General features: G+C 39.3%; 2 protein-coding genes across 3 annotated transcripts in view; one reads left to right on the forward strand and one right to left on the reverse strand.

Moving 5' to 3' along the window:
* Positions 1-10,208, reverse strand: part of MRPL22 (mitochondrial ribosomal protein L22) — a 29,753-nt gene extending 19,545 nt beyond the window's left edge. Inside the window, exons 1-2 of the mRNA XM_060240259.1 lie at positions 10,025-10,208; positions 7,330-7,375 (exon numbers count right to left, since the gene is read on the reverse strand). Of these exons, the coding sequence (XP_060096242.1) occupies positions 7,330-7,375; positions 10,025-10,049 (71 nt within the window). The 5' untranslated portion in view covers positions 10,050-10,208. The remainder of the gene's footprint in view (positions 1-7,329; positions 7,376-10,024) is intronic.
* GEMIN5 (gem nuclear organelle associated protein 5) overlaps positions 10,207-21,104 on the forward strand; it is a 33,067-nt gene continuing 22,169 nt past the window's right edge. The window contains exons 1-10 of one of the 2 annotated variants that reach the window (XM_060240257.1): positions 10,207-10,457; positions 12,107-12,261; positions 13,425-13,606; positions 15,230-15,381; positions 15,639-15,755; positions 17,884-18,016; positions 18,307-18,469; positions 19,196-19,408; positions 20,302-20,387; positions 20,752-20,834. In XM_060240257.1, the coding sequence (XP_060096240.1) occupies positions 10,292-10,457; positions 12,107-12,261; positions 13,425-13,606; positions 15,230-15,381; positions 15,639-15,755; positions 17,884-18,016; positions 18,307-18,469; positions 19,196-19,408; positions 20,302-20,387; positions 20,752-20,834 (1,450 nt within the window). In that variant the 5' untranslated portion in view covers positions 10,207-10,291. The remainder of the gene's footprint in view (positions 10,458-12,106; positions 12,262-13,424; positions 13,607-15,229; positions 15,382-15,638; positions 15,756-17,883; positions 18,017-18,306; positions 18,470-19,195; positions 19,409-20,301; positions 20,388-20,751; positions 20,835-21,104) is intronic. The other variant, XM_060240258.1, reaches the window with a different exon arrangement.

Below are 21,104 nucleotides of genomic sequence, written 5' to 3' on the forward strand. Positions count from 1 at the left end.
GTTGTGGGACTTTTAAAAAAAAAAACTTTTATCTCTTTTCAACAGCAAAACCTTATGGAATATGCAAGCTGGTTTTGATATTTCCAACAGCAAATTACCACCTAGTATTAGAGACTGCTGTTGCAGAAACACAAGTCCCTGATGTGACCTCAGCCATTCCATACTAGGTACATCCTAGTTAGAGCATTTCAGTGAGCTTTCCATGGGTGGCCTTTGAAAACTGTTTAGAAACTTCAAACAATACAATACAGGGTAATCATATTGCCTGCAGGCATTATTGATAAAGCTCACGCTAGTCTTGAAATATCTGCACTGGTTTTTTTTGTGCTTCCTTAGCACAATTCCAGAGTATAGATCTTCCTTGGCAAGATAAATATAGTTCTAACTCAGGTTACGTGAAAGACTATTCTCTCACATAGACCTACTCGCTGGTCAATACCTTCATTAAAGGACTCATCAACTAAGGCAAGGTCAGTGTACACTAAAGGCTGCGCTTCTTCTATGGTGGTGCCTAGCTGATAGAACTCCTTTCCTACAGAAGCATGTCCAGTGCCAAATTTCCAAGCTTTTAGGTATGAGATAAAAATGCTTTTATTTAGCTGTTTCTACTGTTTTACACACACACACATTTTGTTCTGATTCATGTTTTTATTGGCTATCCTACTTTGTCCTTTTATAAAATGTCTGATCTGAAATTTTACTGCCTCTGGAATAGTTCCACTAAATTGTTTGCTGACTTGTTTTGATTCTGATTTTATTTTTATTGATTTTGCTGCCTGCTTGAACTCTGGCTTTAATCTTGATTTTACTGCCTCTTTCTTCTAACGGTATAGTTTCGTCTTGTAACCCTGTTAATTTTAATTTTAACATTGTTTTATGCTTTCAAAATATACTACAAACTGCCTTGTAGTATATTTTAACATAAAAGGTTATTATGTATTTTAAAGAGCAAATAAGTGAAACTCTGTTGAGCAACTGAACCTAGCGGTATGGTTCTTTTGACATGGAAAAAGAGAGAAACAGAGAAAAAAAATACCCTTACCAGGAGTAAGCAACTAGCAAATCAGTAAATCATAAACCTACATTAGTTAGGTGATAGCACCATCTAGTGCTCAATGCTGTTATACTATGCGAATAAGCCTAAACAAATTATATTTCATTTTAAAGGCATTGATTTATTATCTATGAATCAGAAATACTATTTTATGAGACTATATTGTTTATATTTTATTTTTGTGCAAGCTATTGCCCTTGGTTCACACAGTATACTAAAATTACCTTAAACAAAGGAAGATATTGAACAAGCACTTATAATCCCACTGATTTTTTTTAAAAAAAGACCTACACATCTATACTATTCTCATATCTTTCCCATACTGCATTCTGCATTAACAGAATGCTATCACCTACTGTTCTGCAAGAACATCCAAAATAAGAATGAGATATAATGAAGGCCACTAGGAAGCTAGAAATCTGCTCTCAAATGCTAAACTTAATAGAATGGTAAGAGCAGTATACACTGAACCATGGGCAAGACTTCGTATTAATACAGATTTAACGGAGTATATGATGATCAGCAAAGGAACAAGACAAGGTTGCCCTCTATCTCCGTTGTTGTTTATAATGACTTTAGAAATTTTGCTGATGCAAATACAGGAGAATAAAGAGATAGAGGGACTGAAATTAAAGGGATTTTCCTATAAATATAGAGGATTTGCTGATGATGTTATGTTCATAAATGAAAACCCATTAAAAGTAACACCACTGCTCTTGAGTAAAATACAAGAATATGGAGAACTGGCTGAATTTTATATAAACAAAGAGAAATCAAAAATTTTGTGTAAAAATATGAGAATTGAAAAACAGAAAGAATTACAGAGCTTAACTGAATGTGAAGTTACGACTAAAGTAAAATACCTAGGTGTGGGAATTACCATGAAAAATATTGACTTATATAAAAATAATTATGAGAAGTTATGGCATAAAGTGGAAGAAGGTATGTTAAAATGGAATAGACTCAATTTGTCATTATTGAGAAGAATAGCCGTAATAAAAATGAATATTCTACCAAGAATAATGTATTTATTTCAAACTATTCTGATTGTGAAGGACAATAAACAATTTATTAAATGGCAAAGGAAAATTTTGGAATTTGTATGGGCTGGGAAGAAACCAAGAATTAAAATGAAAGTGTTAACAGATGCTAAAGAAAAAGGTGGATTTCAACTACCAGATTTAAAACTATACCATGAGGCGGTGTGCTTGGTGTGGATAAAAGAATGGATAACTCTGTTAAACAAAAAACTTCTAGCATTAGAAGGACATGGAAACAAATTTGGGTGGCACGTATATATGTATTATGGTAAAAGTAAAATGGTCAGAAGGTCAGAGCGCCTGCTCCGGCTGCAACGCCACTGAGGATGTTCTCAGCAGCTGAGAACGAAACGTCTGGAAGAGAAACTTTCTCCAGTAGAACACGGCACTTGAGCCCGAAAGATTCTACAAATCCTAATGATGTTACCAGCCGTGAAAACCTGAAATCTTTGATATCAGTGATGTCTACGGAGATGAGAGAGGTGGATAAAGATCTGGTGATTAAGAAGTCAAAAGAAATCAAAATGGAGACATTCTGCACAGTTACAAAAAGGAGGTGGAAATCAAGTCTGATTAAAGTTTTTATAGCAGGAAGTGATGGCATGGAGATCTCATCTCTTTTAGTAAAACAGATCTATGTGCCAAAGAGAGAAAAGGCAGATTACTTCAAGTAGACCAAGGCTTGGAAAGCTTTCAAAAAGAAGGAATTATAAACTGTTGCAGTTTCTCATAATTTGTCAACATGGAATTAATAAAAGGGAACCGGCGTGCGGCCTTGAAACAGTTTCGAAATGACAAGTGAGACTTCTAGAGGTGTGTGGATTTGAAATTGCAAATGAGACTTTTAAAATCTGAATGCTTCTCTTTTGTTATTTTTATCTAAGTATCATATATTCTCAAAGCTAAACAGAACAATTTAATAGAGAGTGGGTTAAGGAGGTGTATGATTTTTTCCATCGGCAAAAATAAATGTGTGAGAGAGGAGGCCGTTTTCATCTAGGGATCTTAATTTTTTTTACAAAGTTAAATAGAGCAATATAATAGAGAGTGGGTTACAGAGATTGTATGATTTCTTGCTTAGGTAAAATAATATGGGAAATGAGGCTGTCACTGTTTATTAAACTGGTGCTTCTTAGAGTAATATGAAAATAGGAGATATAGTCTCCAAAAAGTTTAATGAAAAACATTCAACCAAGACAAACAATTAATTTGGGTCAATTTATAATAAGGTAGACAACACAGGTATTTGAAAATTTTAAAGATTTGCTCCTGGTTCTTTTCTCTTTTTATAGCAATAAAATTTGTTGATATTGAAATCGAGAAAAGTACTGCTAGGTTTTATTTTGGTCTTTTGTTATTTTTCTTTTTTTCTCTGTTGGAAGCAATTAAGGTAGTATTAAGGATAAAGAAATTATATTCATATTCTCTACTTATGACTATTAATATTGTTAAAGTTAGTCAGTGGGCTTTATTTTGGGGTTGGTCTCTTTGCTTTTCTCATTTGTTGGTCTCAAAGATGAATAGCTTAGATTTATATTATAAACGATAGAATAGTGAAAATATATATAATAAAATAATAAGACTGTATAATGCAATGGTTGTATTGGGTTAAAATTTAATACTTGCAGGTAGAAGGAATGTAATATCAAGTTTGGAAGGTAGAAATGTAACAGCTATATTTACGGCTTTTCTTTTTTTTCTGTTTTGTTCTTCCCTTTTTTGCTTCTGTATCTCTGCATCACTCCTTTCCCTTATACTGAAACTTAATAAAAAAAATTAAAAACGAAAGAGAGTGAATGTGTTTTTGTGATACACTATAAGGACAATAAAATTCCCCAGTGCAATAGGGCACATATCCCAATCTGGTGAAGATAATCTGTACAAATCTCATCAAGCCTTTGCACGTGCATCACTAACTGGATCAATCTGGGGGGAAAAAAACAAGTAGCTAATAGTTTTTAAAATAAAGTCTGAATACAATGTAACTTTTAACTGCTTTTAAACAGTGTCATGGCTCTTTGACAATAGGAGATCCTGCAGCAAAGTTAAACTCTGAAACACTAACTGCACATGCAGGTGTCTCTCAAAGGCATGACCTAGTGTCAGAGATGCAAGCTTGCATTTCCCTGAATCACCATTCCTTTTACCTGAGCAGCACCCAGCCCTGTGGGTCCTAGAGGCTGAACGCATGCAAATAAAAAAGACCTTTGTAAAAAGACATAAAGGTTTACGAAACAGTTTTTAAACAGAATATCCCATATCCATACCAAACCTTTAATGGCATAACAGTTGCGAATAAAAATACACAGAATATAAAAATGTAAACATTGGAGATAAAATCAAAACGAAACCGAGCTTACAGATACATTCATACATGGTCAGATTTAAATTTAAGGATGTCAGCCAAAAATTTTGCCACAGCCTCACTAACCTCCCCCTCAGTATTGTTCAATAAATAATAACAGGGAGGCAGAATAGACAAATCTGGGGAAAAAGAAAGCTTGCAAAATAAATCTTTACGGAGATTATGATAAAAGGAACAATCAAGAAATATATGCTGAATTGAGTCGGGAATATTCGCTCCACAGGAACAGAGTCTGTCGCCTAAAGGGACTCTATGATATCTCCCTTGTAAAACTTTGGAGGGAATCGCATTTAGTCTAGCCAACATAAATGCCCTGCGATGACTTGGAATGGTTAAGTCTGATAGATAATGGGGCAATTTGCCGCAGAAAGCATAAAGACCTAAGGAACCTGGGGAGCAAATATAAGGGTCTGTTGGACGTAGTTTCGTTTCCTCCAACTCCAACAATCACAGTTTAATACATCTGAAGATATATGACTCGTCAGAAGTAAAAAAATCATCACCCTCTATCCCCAACTGGTTAAGTTTGGACATAAGAACTGCTGACCAGGATGAAATATATGGGTCTCTTTTCATACAATCAAGAAGGCTGTTAGCATCTGTTCTAAAGTGAATTTTGAGCCAGAATTTAAACACTGAAATCCAGGCTTTTGTCTCCACCAAAGACTGACCCACTTCAGAGCAGAGAGCAAAGCAGGACACACATTTTGGCATACCAAGAATTTGTCTAAAAAATGAGGCTTGAATGCCCTCCACATTCCTGGTAAATTCTGAGATCCATATAGGGATACCATAGTGAATTTGGGCTAGCATTTTAGCTTTGAACACCTTAACTGCTGCCGGAACTAACTGGTTGCCCCTTGCAAAGTAAAATTGTTTAATTTGAGCAACTGAACATTTAGCCAAGTTGATGGTGTTGTTACGATGTGAAACCCAGCTTAACTTGTGGTTAAAAGTGATCCCGAAGTATTTAAAAAATTTTGTTTGCTCAGTTGTTGAGTTGCCAATAAACCATCTCTGTGGGTGCCAGCAATTTGAAAGGACAACTACTTTAAATTTGGCGTAATTGATAGAGAGTGAATTACAATTACAGTAGTCATATAAGGCATTCAAATACCTTTGCAGGCCCACTCTCGTGCAAGAGAGGATGGTAGTATCATCGGCATAAAGTAATAAGGGGACCGCTCGACCTGCTAGTTTAGGCGGATGACCATTAATAGGGTTCAACAATTGTACCAGGTCAGTTAAAAATAAATTAAAAATATGCAGGGCCATAAATAGAATATCACAAGGCAATACAGTACCTATACCTCAGCAACAGAGAAATAAATAGCTAACTTTCTATCTAATACATTTAGTACTTAGTATTAGATGGCACACCTTGCAGCATGAGCATCCAATCTGTAGCCTAAAGCATTCTATATGTTACAGTCCATCATGGTGCAGCATAACTAGGGATGGACACAGATTGGCCCATAAACTAAAGTTTATCACAAATTTTGACCAGTTTGTGATTTGGAAAGCAGTGTTTGCAAACTGAAGAGCTGCCACAAATTTCCATAAATTCTGATGCAGTTCATGAAGAGCAAAAAAAAAAAGTTTAAATGGATCTGAACCATTTAAACCCCTGCTTTCTATTCTTCACAAAAAACAACTTTTGGTGGTGAGCAAAGAGCAGGGGTGAAATGGCTGGAAGACATTTCGCCCCCTGCTTTCTGCTCACTGCAAAAAGCCATGGCCATCAGATAGCAGGGGTTAAATGCCTCCCAACCATTTCACCCCACTTTTTGCTCACTGCCAAAAGTGAAAGGGTGTGAAGGGGGACAGAGAAACCTGAGCTAGAGAGGAAGTAACAAGTCTTTCAGTCTCAAGCCAACTTTCAGTAGCACTGGAATTCTTCAACATACAAATAATAGAGTAGATTGTGAGTAATTTTACATCCAGGTTTGACGTACTAATTATATACAGAAAATTATGATCCAGATTTACAGAATCTCTGAAGTATGGGCTCTTGTTTGAAATTTCTCACTTCCTCCCCAAAGGACTTGAGCTGAAAAGAGAAAAATTTTCAGGTGTGTTACTCAGGGCTTTTTTTGTAGAAAAAGCCCAGCAGGAACTCATTTGCATATTTGGTCACAACCCCTAATGCCAAGCCAGCCAGAATTGTGTTCCTGCTGAAAAAAAGCCCTGGTTTTAGAAGAAGAATCATCATTAGAGATTTATACCCCGTCCTTCTCTCTGAATCAGAGACTCAGAGCAGCTTACAATCTCCTGTATCTTCTTCCCCCACAACAGACATTCTGTGAAGTGGGTGGGGCTGAGAGGGCTCTCACAGCAGCTGCCCTTTCAAGGACAACTCCAGCGATAGCTATGGCTGACTCAAGGCCATTCCAGCAGCTGCAAGTGGAGGAGTGGGGAATCAAACCCGGTTCTCCCAGATAAGAGTCTGCACACTTAACCACTACACCAAACTGGCTCTCCAGTTTGAGTTGCTTGAATTACATAGTGCTCTAACAGTACAGTTGGCCTATCTTAAATGAACAAACTTAAATGAACAAACAAAAAAGTATTGAGGCTGCAAAAGCTTATGTAGCCATACTTGTCTTATACATTCAGGTCAAAAGGACAACAGAAGGCATGCAACTGTTGAGAAGCAATGAAAGACATGCATGATCATCTCATGAAGATTAGGTATCCTTATAGGTGCAGAAATGCATCTGTATATGTTTACAGCATGACTATCCTGTCTTTAAAAGGATTTCACTCATTCTAAAAGAGAAAATATTTCATAGGATTTTTTTCAATACTCCCCAAAATTGAAGGTGCTGTTACTTTCATGCTTGTCTTCCTTCCCCACTATAAACACTCACCTCCCAGCCCGGGTCCAACTGCTGAGACTCAAGGCATGGGCAATCCCTAAAAGAAAGAAAGGAAACATCAAAGAAAGAAATGAAACACTGGAGAAAAGAAACATTAATTAATAATAATTAACAACTACAAAGTGTTGCTGTTAATTACTGTTAAGGACTGCCTCTCCCTCATTTCCAGTTTATAGACTTTATTTGTATTTATTATTTCTATGCCACCTGTCCTTCTATTCCACAGTTCTTCTCTCCTGTCTTCTCACAACAACCCTGTGAGGTTGTTATCAGAGAATCATAGAGTTGGAAGGGACCTTCAGGGTCATCTAGTCCACCCCCATGCACAATGCAGGAAATTCACAAATACCTCCCCCTCAAATTCACAGGATCTTCATTGCTGTCAGATGGCCATCTAGCCTCTGTTTGAAAACATCAAAGGAAGGAGAGCCCACCACCTCCTGAGAAAGCCTGTCCTACTGAGGAACCACTCTAACGGTCAGGAAGTTCTTCTTAATGTTGAGCTGGAAACTCTTTTGATTTAATTTCAACCCACTGGTTCTGGTCCTACCTTCTGGGGCCACAGAAAACAATTCCACACCATCCTCTATATAACAGTGCTTCAAATACTTGAAGATGGCGATCAAATCACCTCTCAGCCACCTCCTCTCCAGGCTAAACATCCCCAGCTCCTTCAACCTTTCCTCATAGGACTTGGTCTCCAGACCCCTCGCCATCTTTGTCGTCCTCCTCTGGACCTGTTCCAGCTTGTCTATATCCTTCTTAAAATGTGGTGCCCAAAACTGAACACAATACTCCAGGTGAGGTCTTACCAGAGCAGAGTAGAGCGATACCATCACTTCACGTGATCTGGACACTATACTTCTGTTGATACAGCACAAAATTGCATTTGCATTTGCCTTGCATATCACACTGTTGACTCATGTTCAGTGTATGGGCCACTAAGACCCCTAGATCCTTTTCACATATACTATTGCTAAGACAAGTCTCCTCCATCCTAAAACCATGCATTGGATTTCTCCTACCTAGATGCAGAACTTTACATTTATCCCTGTTAAAATTAATTTTATTGGTTTTAGCCCAGTTTTCCAGCCTGTCAAGATCATCCTGTGCCCTTTGTCCATCTTCTATTGTATTTGTAACCCCTCCCAATTTAGTATCATCTGCAAATTCATCATCTTCATCCAATGAACCTTGAATGGCATAGTAATACAATAAAACAGGGATAAACAGTCCAAGAACTAGACACCTAAAAATGTAAAAAAGGGTCACCACCAACCAGAACCCACTGAAGTTGAAAAGGCAGAGCAGGTAGGCAGAATAGATCTATTTTTTATATTCTCTAGTTCTTAATTTCCAAACACATGACAGGAACTCAGCCACAGATGCAGTGATTTCGGGTGACTTCTCAGATAACAAAAAGGCTAAATTATTATTGGTCAAAGTGTTTGAAGAGGGGAAAAGAGAACGAATCCAGTAATGGCGCAAAGAAGAGTAATGAGAGCAGCGAAGGAGAATATGCTGTACAAAATCAGGTTCCTTAAAGAGGCAGGAGCAAACTCTTTCCTTATAAGGAATGCTCTTATATCTGCCTTTCAAGACAACTGAAGGGAAAAGATTAAATATGCCAAGCATAAAGCCTCTGCGATGTAAGGGATTTGTCAGGTTAGAAAAATACTGTGCCATAGAATCTTGAGCAAAAGGGAGGCCAAAAAAATGTGGGGGGCAAACTCCAGAGCTACCAGCCTTGATTATTTGGGTTTCAATATCCCAGATCATTCTTCAGACAAACTGAAATATGGCCCTTCCGTTAGATTAGCCAGGCAATCAAGATCAATTACAATGGATTTAATTGTGGATACTATAAATCATCTGCAAGTTTAATAAGCATTCCCTCTATTCCTTCATCCAAATCATTTATAAAGATGCTGAACAAAACAGGTCCCAGAACAGATCCACTGTCACTCCTCTCCAAGTGGATAAGGAACCATTCACAAGCACTCTTTGGGTGTCTTATGCTGAGACATAACAAATAGCTCAAGCTGGGTTTCATCACGGCAGAGTGGAGACTGAAATTTAGAACTCTTTTTTTGCTGTAATCTGACAGATTTTATCTATTTAAAAATTTTGCACAAAGATGTCAGGAAAGGTCTTACTCTCCTAGGCTTCTATAAACTGCAAAACTGAACTATTGAAGAGGGCTTTTCTGCACAGGTAATAGGGTTGCACTGTAGAAAACAGTTCACAAAATTATTCATTGTAAGTAGGATCCTATTCTGTAATTTCTGTACTGCTTAATATGTCACAGTAATGCTTCAGTTTCTTTCTGGTGGTTCCAGGCTTCTAAAATCCGAACGCACTTCTTATGAACGTCCCATTTTTATGGCTGTACTGACTCACTACGTGTAATCCACCTTGAGTCCCTGTGAGGAAGGAGGACTATAAATAAATAACACTAATAAATGAAATAAATAAGCCCTCCTTTCTCCCAGACACCTGTGGCCCATTCTAGACACTACATCACCTTTTACGCTAAGAAATCCCCACAAACAAGCAGGCAAAAGAACCTTAGAAAAACCCGTCAAGCGCATGACGGCCCTGAACATGAACCCCAAAATCTGGGGCACGGGATCCGTGGTTTCCTCCTAACAAGCTCGTCCGCTCCCTCTTTCTCCCCCTAACTCACCTCCAAGGATCGCCGGCATCGCCATCCTTGCCGCCTTCCCTTAGCGACTTTCGCCCATAACCCACCTGCTTTACGGCGCAAACATAGGAAGGACGTTAGGTAGTTTGTCCAAAACGAACCGCCGTAGTGCCTTGGGAGCGTGCCTCTCTTGCGACAGCACGTGGGGAAGCAGTGGACGCTTTACGGCGATGTGCGCTGATGAGCGGCTGCTAGTTAGCCGAGTGGAGGCATAAGGTGCTGCTATCTTGGAAGGGAGTAGGACGGCTGATGGCTGCGGCTGGGGTGGGGGCACCTGAGCGGGCGCTGCTGGCCTCACCTAATTGGTACTGCAGCCGCTGCAGTGATGCCTCTGAGGATGGGGGCCTTTTCGGCTTCGCGGCTCGCAATAACATTTGTCTCCTGGTGATCCATTCCGGCGTGCCAGAATTCTACGGTACGGGTCCGGGGTGTCTCTGCATCACCGGTCGGCTCTCCGCGTTTCCTTTGCGCTTTCCTGTTTTAACCGCTGCACCGTTCCTGGCTGCACATTTCTTCCCCACCCCCGGCAATAGGAAGTAGGGACCAGTAGCACGTTAAAAGAGCAAAACTTGCTTCCAATTCATGAGGTTTCGTGAGTCAAAGCTCCATGCATCAGGAACCAGGGATGTAATTTACGCCTCATCTAGTAGACAAGAGAATGAACGTGGAGCCTCCTCGGGCAGAGGCGCAACGTATGTCTTTAAATATTAGACAACAAGGAAGAAAGAGGAGTTGAATGCTCTTACTTTTACACTACCACCGCGTTTCCCAGAGGCATGTGGTTGAGGTGAATGGGGGTGGGGAATTGAGGGTTATTTGGGCTGAGTGCCACTGTTCACTCTTAATTCTGCCCCGCCCCCGGTACTGAGCAGAGCAGTTCACATCCTGAGCAGAATATAACTGCTGTAATCTTAAAATGGACAATGGGCAGTGCAAGACCCTGCATTGCTCCAGTTAGTTGTTGAACAAACTGTGTTAAGAGGCAACACTGTGTCTGACCCATTGAGGCAGTTATTTTCTTGGGTGCATAATGTTATTTCTCTAGGTTTAAAAAAGCTGCTGTAGTTTGCTGTAATATCTTTTTTTATAGTTTGGTAGCTGGAGCGGTTTGCTTGTACACAGAAACTTATACCTTGAATTAAACTTTGTTGGTCTTATAGGTGCCACTGGACTCAATATTTAATCTGGTTATATGTATGACTACTGGAGTTCAGTGAGATTTATTTCAAAGCAAGTGTTGAGGATTGTAACTGAAGAAATAATGACTGTCAAGAGTCTTAGCTAGGAAGCCCTTATTTGAGGCTTGGATTTAAGTTCCGCTCTATGCCCAACACCTGCTAATGTCAGTGTTCCTCATACTCTTAATGAATGTTTTATTATTAATTGTTATAGACAGCCTTTCTTGGAGCAGCTTGACCAATTAATTTCAGTCCTCAGTCATAAGCTAATTTTCATTTTGCTGAAAAAGTGTAGCTTTGTATAAAAATGAGGCGATAGCAAGAAAATAATTCTGTAACAGGAGTTTTAGCTTTCTAAAAAAGTGACTATAGCAAGAAAAAAAATCTGACCAAAGATGTCAAGATGTCTCAGCTTTAAAGGTCAAAATGTAAGATTGCAGCAGTTATATTCTGTATTTACCATATTTCCTTTCATTCAGAAGATCATCGCACAGCTCACAACATCAGGGTTGATTTTGTTGTTGTTGTGAGCCCTTGTACTCTGAGCAGCTATTTCCTAAAGGAACTTGTATTAATTATCCGCTGGTTAGGTTCAGAGTACAGCAGCCCCTTCTCTTGTACAGAACAAAATATTGCTTCTAATCCGAAGTATTCCAGGATTGCTTGTGTTTCACTGGTGATGTTTCTTGTACTTGCAATAATATTCAAGCTGTCTTTCAGTATTGGCATGCATTCCATTAGTGACAGTATTTCCACTTCTGGGGCTAATAAGACCCAAGTGTTTCAAGTATAACCTAAAAGTAATTTTAACTGTGTTAGAATCAAGTTTGAATTGATTAGATGGATAGGGTTTTTTTAGTGACGCAATAATGTTTTGTCACCACAGGTGAGCTAGTGGGCCACACTGAGAGGGTTTCTGGTTTCTCTTTTTGCCACTACCCTGGTCAGAACAGCTACTGTGCCAGCAGCTCTGAGGATGGAACTGTGAAAATCTGGGATTTGCAGACACTAGCTACTGTAACAGAACACACACTGCATCAGGTAAGATAGAATTGCTGTTAACTACATAAAAGTTAGATTTGTAATCACTGGGCATTGTACAGTATGGTAGAAATTATACAAGATTTTTGGGTTGTCTTCTGTTGAATTTCAGCACTTTAAATTTTAGTTCAGTAAAATTATAGGGTATGAGGAACATGGGAATGTTCTCACTAACATGATAAACCTTTCAGCTTATTTCTGTTCTTTTTTTCCTTATCCTAACCATTTTGATTTCAACAGGGTTTACTTCCACATAAATGTGTTTGGGATTAGAGGCTTGAACATTCACAAGAAAATATTTCAGTGCTAATTCATCTACTTTTAATTGCTCTTAGTTGAATTTCAGACCCTCAAATATCTTTCTGGTTTCTTTCTCTTTGTTATCTGTTTGTCTAAACATAATTAATTTTTGGTAGTCTTCTTTTCCAGGTCTTTGCTGAGTTCCAGCAAAAAAGGGAGAGTGAGATATGGGGCAATTTATGTAAGATGACAGAAGGTTCACTGCATTTTGAATTTCAAAAACTGTGAATGACTGTACCCAAGAAAATTAAAAGGCTTCTTCAACATGTTGATCTCACTTTATGTTTTTCTGTACTGTGGTCCATGGGAGAAGCAGTAATGGTCTGGATGTTGCAGGGCTTTTATGGGGAAAATGCATAATTTTCTGGATTTCCATCCTTGTGAAAAGTTATTGTGCTTTTGTAGGGTTTGATCCCATGTTTGGGCCAGGGAAAGCCTGTAGTCTTGTTTGCATTGAAACGCTCATCTAGGCAATCTTGGTCCTATTGTTGTATGATTTGTAGGCTGATTGTGGGATTCCTTTTGTATACAACCTTGATTTCTATGATTGCAGAAAGATGGGATATAAATAAAATTTTCTGTGCTGTGGTTAGTAGTTAGCTTTCTTTGAGGGCTATGTTGAGAAGCAAGTGAAACCTGCCTCAGCCCTACCCATAAAGAGAGCTGCCAAAAAATTGTGTTGCCACAGGTGTCATTTTCTCCCTATTTATTCTGCTTCCAGATTGCCAATTCAAGGGGATAACTGGCATTCCCAAGGAGGTTGGAATTGTCATGATAGCTGAACCCTGTTCTGTGAATCTTCATACATCCATGATTAATTTGCCTCTTTTTTTCTCTTTCCTTCCCTTTTTTTCTTTTTTCAGAATACAATCTCTGCATTGCACTGGTCACCCCAGGTGAAAGATTTAGTTGTGTCTGGTGATGAGAAGGGAATAGTAATTTGCTACTGGTACAATAGAAGTGACAGTCAGCAATTCTTTCCAGAACCCAGGACTATATTTTGTCTTACTTGTTCTCCACACCATGAGAACTTGGTGGCCATTGGGTAAGTACTAATAAGGCTACATATGTATTTGGCCTCACAGAATAAGCAACACAAAATGCATAAAAATGATCTCTTGCTGATCTGTTTACTATGTCCAGCAGTTTTCACTTCAGGGAGGAAGGGAACATTCCCAGATCCTCTTGTATCTCCACATTGATGGTCTTTCGCTGCCTCTGAGGATCAGAGCCTAAACTTAAAGTCTTGCAAGTTAGGGGCAAGTGGGATGAACTGATGCACACAGCCTGTGCTCATCTTTTTCTGAGCACCTAAAATAATGTGCATGCTCCATAATTGCATTCTGCTTGAGAAAGGGCCATGACTCAGTGATAGATCATCTACTATACAAGGTCCTGGGCTCAGTTGCTGTTTCTCTAGTTCAGGGGTGGCCAACAGTAGCTCTCCAGATGTTTTTTGCCTACAACTTCCATCAGCCCCAGCCATTAGCCATGCTGGCTGGGGCTGATGGGAGTTGTAGGCAAAAAACATCTGGAGAGCTACTGTTGGCCACCCCTGAACTAGTTTAAAAGATCAGTTAGTTTAAAAGAACATTATGCGATAACATTTTTCTGTCTTCTATAGATAAATAGAGTCTAATTATCTGTATTCGCCAGAGCTGTTAGACTGCATATCAATCAGTTCGATGGCCTAAGTGTAGGATATGATGAAGCATATGTGGGATAAGAAATTGTTTCTTTAAATATAAATGGGAAAATTTCCAGTTCAGATTTCCCTAAAAAACCCACATTACTGAGTATCTGAAACACTGGAGAGTCATTGCCACATAAAGCATAAAATACAGACCTGGGCAAGAGATTTGACTTGATATAAAGTAGCTTTATGTGTTCATGTAGCCCTTGGAGTAACCAGCAAACCTTATGAATTCTTCAGAATAGAATATGACTGTTCACAGATAGGTGCACAGTGAGTGAGGATTTGAACTTTTTTCCTTCCTTACACAGCTTGTGTCAAGTCTCTGTATTTCAGAAAGCAAAATAACTTCAGTTGAGCCCTCTGTTCAGCACAGAGGATTGCTGCAGAAGTAAATAATGACTGTGGAGTATTTCAGGTTTTATCTAGGCTTGGTGTGTGAATGTGGTAGAAGGCAATGCTTATGTTTTTGAAGTGGCTAGTACTATATTCTTGGTCCTACTGTTGGCCCAAAATAAGAGTTAACCATGTTCATGTTGTTCCAAGATTTTTTGTATTTATTATATTTACAAACAATAATATTCCAAGATAGTTTAAATTTTTGATGCTTAGCACTTTTCCACTTTATGCATCTTTATTGTCTTATGTGGCATTTATTTTTTCAGAAAACAGTTCTTAGCTGGCAAGGCAATGTTCCCACCAGCTGGGCCAGTATTGCTAACATAAAATATTGAAATCCTTAATTTAATGGAGCAGTCATTAATATGTGAAACACTAAGGCGATTCTTAATTAACTGAAGCTTTCTGACTTCACTCTGTTACAAAACCTCAATGAAAAACATAGCTCAGTTTTTAGAAGTTGTAATTGCTGGAATCCAGTCTTTCAACTAGTAGCCCCTCTCTTGTGAACTGTACCTTCATCCTGATGAAACTCGATAGATCATTGTTAACTCAGAATACCTCTTTTACTTTAAGCTATAAAGATGGGATCGTGGTTATAATCGATATCAGCAGGAAGGGAGAAGTTGTCCATCGCCTGAGAGGCCATGATGATGAAATACACTCCCTGGCCTGGTGCCCTGTGCTTGGTGAGGAAAGTCTGAACAGCCGGCAAGAAGAGAGCCAAGGTACGTGCAAGTGCTTGTGTGGACTTCTCCAAGCTGTATTGAGCAATGTGTAGTTTTGTAAAAGACCTCTTCAGCATCAGCTGAATAAAGAAATACAAATCGTTTTATTTATTTTATTCCTGTTTGTCCTGACTGTCAGGGTAGCTTACAATGTACAGTAACCATCACAAAAATACTAAATAGGATGAATGAAAACAGCAGCAATTAAAAATAAAGTATTGTGCTATTGTAATTTAATTTTATGGTCATTTTGGAAGAAGGTGGTGTTAATGGATGTCCATTGGAAGAAGCAGTGGCTGTAACAAAAGGCTGTTACTTGGCTTCAGGAAGCAAAGATCAGACCATCCGTGTGTGGAGCTATACTCGAAGCAGAGGTAAGTTTGGGGCGCTGAAGGTTCCTTGAAGATGCATGTACAATCCCCCCCATTGGTTTCCTTCATGCTTCACTGGAGGTCCATTTTAGAAAAAATAGAACAGTAATTATAGTCAGCATTTTTAACATGCAGAAAGCCTCAATGAATGTGAAAGGCTTGAAGGTCATTTCCTTACAAGTAAGCCCCATTGAATAACAAGGGACTTATTTTTGAGTAGACCTGATTGGTATTGAACATAAGAACATAAGAGAAGCCATGTTGGATCAGGCCAATGGCCCATCCAGTTCAACACTCTGTGTCACACAGTGGCCAAAAAAACCCAAGTGCCATCAAGAGGTCCACCAGTGGGGCTAGAAGCCCTTCCACTGTGCCCCCCCCCCAAGCACATTGGTTTCAAAGCCTTGCTTATGTGAAGCCCTGTTGTAAATTTTAATGACAAATCACTGTCCAGGATGTTTAGACACTGGTCCTGGGAGTTTGCTTTTATGTTCTTGTGTAAATATACGAACATGCATGTTTTTTCACTGTTCTAGCAGACTTTGTTTTTGGTCTTTTATGAACAAATGGCTTTATGCCCTGAAGAAATCCAAAAACAAATGAAAGTGTTTGCAACAGTTATTCCTTGGGATGCTCAGAGGTCTCTTACAGCATCCCTTTAAAGAGCACAAATCAGAAGGTCATGTGTTTGCTTGTGTAATTGCCGGCTGCATCCTGCAACTTCTGAATCTCTCAGATTTGGAGTTCAGTGAAATCTGCTTTTTGCTCTTTTGGAAAGACTGGGTAAGAAGCTTTGAACTTTAATCTTTTTTTCTTAAAATCTACTTAGGTAGAATAGGAATGACAGATATGTTTATATAGGACTTATTTCTATGGGATTTGCTAATATTCTGTGTAACTTTAATAGTTTGCTTAGTCAGATCTAGGGCAATCAGATTATTTTTACTTCAAGTTTTAGTTAATACATTGATTCTTTACTGGCTAGGAAATAACAGGAATTCCCTTTAAAACTGGAACAAACAAATCTGAATGTTTTCCTTAGAGGAGGGGTTCCCCAACATGATGCCTACAGGCGCCATGGTGCCTGCCAACACCTTTTCTGGTGCCCATCAAGTATTTTATAAAAAGTGGGTGGGACCTTTGCTCATCAAGACTCCTGATTGGCTTTGCAGATTTTTAAAACATGTTATTTGACTGTAGTTGCCACCACAGTGCGAGTCCAAAGGAACTTGCAGACTCAAAAAGGTTGGGGGCCCTTACCTATTGAGTGCTGTGTTCTGTCCCTCAATGACTGAATGTTGTAAGGGAGTATTCAGTCACCATGCAGCACAATGATTTAGTGTTTAACTCATTTCTTCTCCAAGTGACTGTTGAAAGTAATGCCACTTCACAGATTGGTCGCAATGACCACCACAATGTAGTTGCTGGTACTGCTGTTGACAGAGACTGAAAGAACTCAGAAGATCCTCCTTATGATAGGGGAGTTCCTTGACAGTCCTAAGAATTGATGATTCCTAGTCTCTCATGGGATATGGATTGGATTCTAAAGACTGATGCCAGAATACTTCATTTAAAAAAATATTTTGTATTATAACTCATTATTTCTCCATCTTACATTCCTACAATATCTTACATTCATATTACAGATCCATCAGTTACCCCCCCTCCCAAATTGACCATTATAGCACTCATTTATATTTGCAACCACATGCACACTCTTTGGAGCCTGAGCCTTATTTCGTTATTGGCCCCTCCTGTTTTTACCCATCCTATATATTTATACCATCTTTCCTTAATTTCGTCAATCCTTTCCTCTCCTTGCTTTCCTTGTTTTAGTATTGATAATATATCTGGCTGAATCCATTCGTATAAATAACCATTCCATTTATCCAAAGTCCATTTCATGGCATCTTTCCAACCAAATGCTATGACAGCCTGGGCCAGAATACTTCATAACCTCTTTGGTTACCTGCAGTGCATGCTTAATTTGTTCTTGGGAAGTGAGATGACCAGTTTTACATTCTGAAAAATGGTTGCACTCCGCGCCAGACTCTGTCTCTGTCCTGGCCTAGTGTTAGTGGAGCCTGCCAGACTCTTAATTTGTTACTTTGAAATGCTTTTGTTTCTGTAGCAGTGATAACTCTGAAGCTGCCCTTTTTAAAAAGGAGAGGTGGAAGTATTGAGTCTGCTGTCAAGGAACGTCTTTGGTTGACTGTGCACTGGCCCCGAACCCAGCCCACACAGATCTTCTCCAGCTGCTTTGGGTGAGTAGCCTGCTGGAGTAACTTGATGGAATGTGAGGTAACTACTAAAAATGTGGGCAAGGGGGCTTCATGTAGAAAATCAGTCTGGGGCATGCTGTAACTTCTGTGTTTCTGTAGGTTTATACAAGAGTTGGTGTTCTCTCACCAGCCTGTTCCATTTATAGAATGTCATGATAACATTCGTTGTGACACATTCTGTCTGAAAAAGTTCTGTGTAAATTTCATTTACTGCTGTTTGCTTGGGTGTGTCTGTATCTGGTTCTCTCATGTTTCCCTGTCTTTCCTTCCAGAGGTGAACTGCTGCAATGGGATTTAGCACAACCTGGGAAACGAAAGTGGGTGATTCTAGGATCTTCCTCTGAAGGACAAAACCACTCTAGAATAGTGTTCAACTTGTGTTCTCTGCTGTCAGAAGGCAGAGAGCTCCTTCTCTCCATTTCAATGGATAGAGATGTAAGAACTCGTATCTTTTCATGTACTATAGAAGCATATGAAAGTTATTTGTAGAGCTTTGTGAATGATTGGACCTTCCAGATGTTAGCTGGTGATCATGAATTGCTTCTACTTGCTGTCTTCCTAATCTGAGCATGACATTGGAGATCTCTGACTTTTTTCTGAGTTTTCCACTTATTGGAAATAACTTGGGAGGAAGTATTAATTCCAGCACAGAAAAGAGAAATCCTGCTTCATCCTCGGTTTCATACATAAGGGGGTGGGGTTGGCTATTTCTGCTGCTGTTTCCATCTGTGTCTCCTGCATAATCTTAAATTCACACATTTTTCACATGGCTGAGTGACAGGCATGTTGTCCTTTCACAGTATGCAAATTGCATCGCATATGATGCAGGTGTTCCATGGAGTTGTCCAATTGGTACAGCTTATGAGCCCATCACCTTTTTGAAGAGTGATGCACATTTTAGTATCTTAGAGCATCTCATAGTACGTCAACTGTGTGATGAAGCACAACTGCTCTCCAGTCACACACAAACTGTTGCTGTTCCTCTGAGTGTCGAAGCTCTTGGTTCCCTGAATTTCAGGCTGCTGCACCAGTTACTTACCCTTGGAACAAATTGCTTCTTTGTCATTTGTAAATAGTATCCTTCTGGATGAAATACTTTCATAACACTTCCCCCTGATCTTTTGTTATGCTTCTATTTGTAATGCTTTTATTTTTCTTCAGGTGAGGTGTTGGGATCTGTCAACTTTAAACTGCTGTTGGACCATGCCATCTCTTGGGGGCTTTGTTTATAGCCTGGCATTCTCACCTGTGGATACAGGCTGCCTTGCTATAGGAGTAGGGGACAGCATGATACGAGTGTGGAACACCTTGTCAATAAATAATCACTATGATGTGAAGACCTTCTGGCAGGGCATTAAATCCAAGGTCACCGCTGTAAGTATTTTGCAGATCTATTTCTTTTAAATGAAGGCAAGAGTCTGCATAATATGTTGTCTTGCTGGCCATGTTTCCACAATAGATTTTTTAGAAGTGGGACTTTGTGATAATATTTGCAAGGCTAACAGAATGCCTAACTTTGGGCTTTCTAAAATTTTGGAGGCCCACACCCCCAGCAGACTCCCACTTTGTCCCTATGTTGTTTCTGAAAGTCTGCTGACACCCCCCCCCCCAATTACAGTACTTTGGGGATTCAGTGGGATGCAGCAGGAGGGAAATGCAAGGAAGTACCACTCTTGAGTCTGTGGGTGATTTTATCCTTGGGCCTCAAGCTCAAAGCAAGTCTAATATTCAGGTACCTGTTAATTTTCTCGCATTTAGTATTTGCAGTTTGTTTTTATGTGCATCCCTGTCCAACCAAAATGTAACCTCTTAGAGTTGCAAATGTCAACAAATATAAGCAGTTATTTAGTAAAAGACATACCTTTTAAGTAATACAGATTTGGTCACACACCTTTTTTGGTATCTTATTTTTAATGTGTGTTCACTGTTTTTGATTTTTAGTATGGCTAGGAGCCTCAGAAGGTAAAAGTGACCTGATCCACCCTGGACCTCTGAGAGGGCATGGTTGGGAATTTTCCTTATGTGTCTAATTCTTTAAAAATTGCTCAGATATGGAAAAATGTAACTTTTCAGCTCACAGTCAGAGATTCTAGGGATTTGGGATATTTATAGCAGTGACCCTAAATGCCTAAACTGTGACAATCTGATTGCAAAGGACTGCCTTGTCAGTTTTCATCTTTTCAGTAATCTACTGAGTCAAAATAGCAATAGTGTAAATGAATCTTGGGTAACGTAGAGTTGAAATCATTTTTTCTCGTTGCTTGCAGCTCTCCTGGCATCCAACTAAGGAAGGCTGTTTAGCTTTTGGGACAGATGATGGGAAAGTTGGCGTGTATGACACTTATTCTAGCAAGTAAGACATGACTACTTTGACAGTCATGTGGTGGTGGTGGGGCTGCTCCTAAACCAGAGGGGTGGGGGAAGGAAAGGTGTATCCATACACATCTTCTAATACTGAAAACACATCTAGAAGCTACCAATCACACTAATATTCCCTATCTTTAGGAACAGGCAACTTCAAATGCAAATAGAATGATAGACAGTTCTAGAAATGCACAGGATTTGTGAATGAGTTGCCTGTTCTAGCATCTGTACACTGTGCCTGTTTTCTTTACCCTTTTATGTATAGTAGTAAAACTGTTTGTTTGAATTATAAATCAGATAATGCATGGTCAGTGAGAACTGTTTAAAGGTGATGTTCGTTCTGTCTCCATTAGGCCCCCGCAGATCTCCAGTTCCTACCACAAGAAAACTGTGTATGCATTAGCATGGGGACCTCCTGTTCCTCCATTGTCTTTTGGTGAGTCAGATTGTTATAGCTACAGTACTTTTTTTGTTGGCAGCAGTGCTTTACATGTACTGTACAAATCTATGTTCGGATGTGTAGCAGAAAGACTGGGCCAGCTTTACAGTGCTTGTAGGCCATTAAGGTCTGATTTAGTGATAAAAAATCTATTTCAGTAATGATTTTTATTATTATTCGTTGCAGTAGTTTGGTTAAGGAAGCTCTGGCAAGGCAGTTCAAGATGGGGCTTATCTGGTGCCTTAGTTTGGATTGTGAGGAATCCCT

This window comes from Heteronotia binoei, chromosome 5, assembly GCF_032191835.1.
Source record: "Heteronotia binoei isolate CCM8104 ecotype False Entrance Well chromosome 5, APGP_CSIRO_Hbin_v1, whole genome shotgun sequence".
NCBI lineage: Eukaryota > Metazoa > Chordata > Lepidosauria > Squamata > Gekkonidae > Heteronotia > Heteronotia binoei.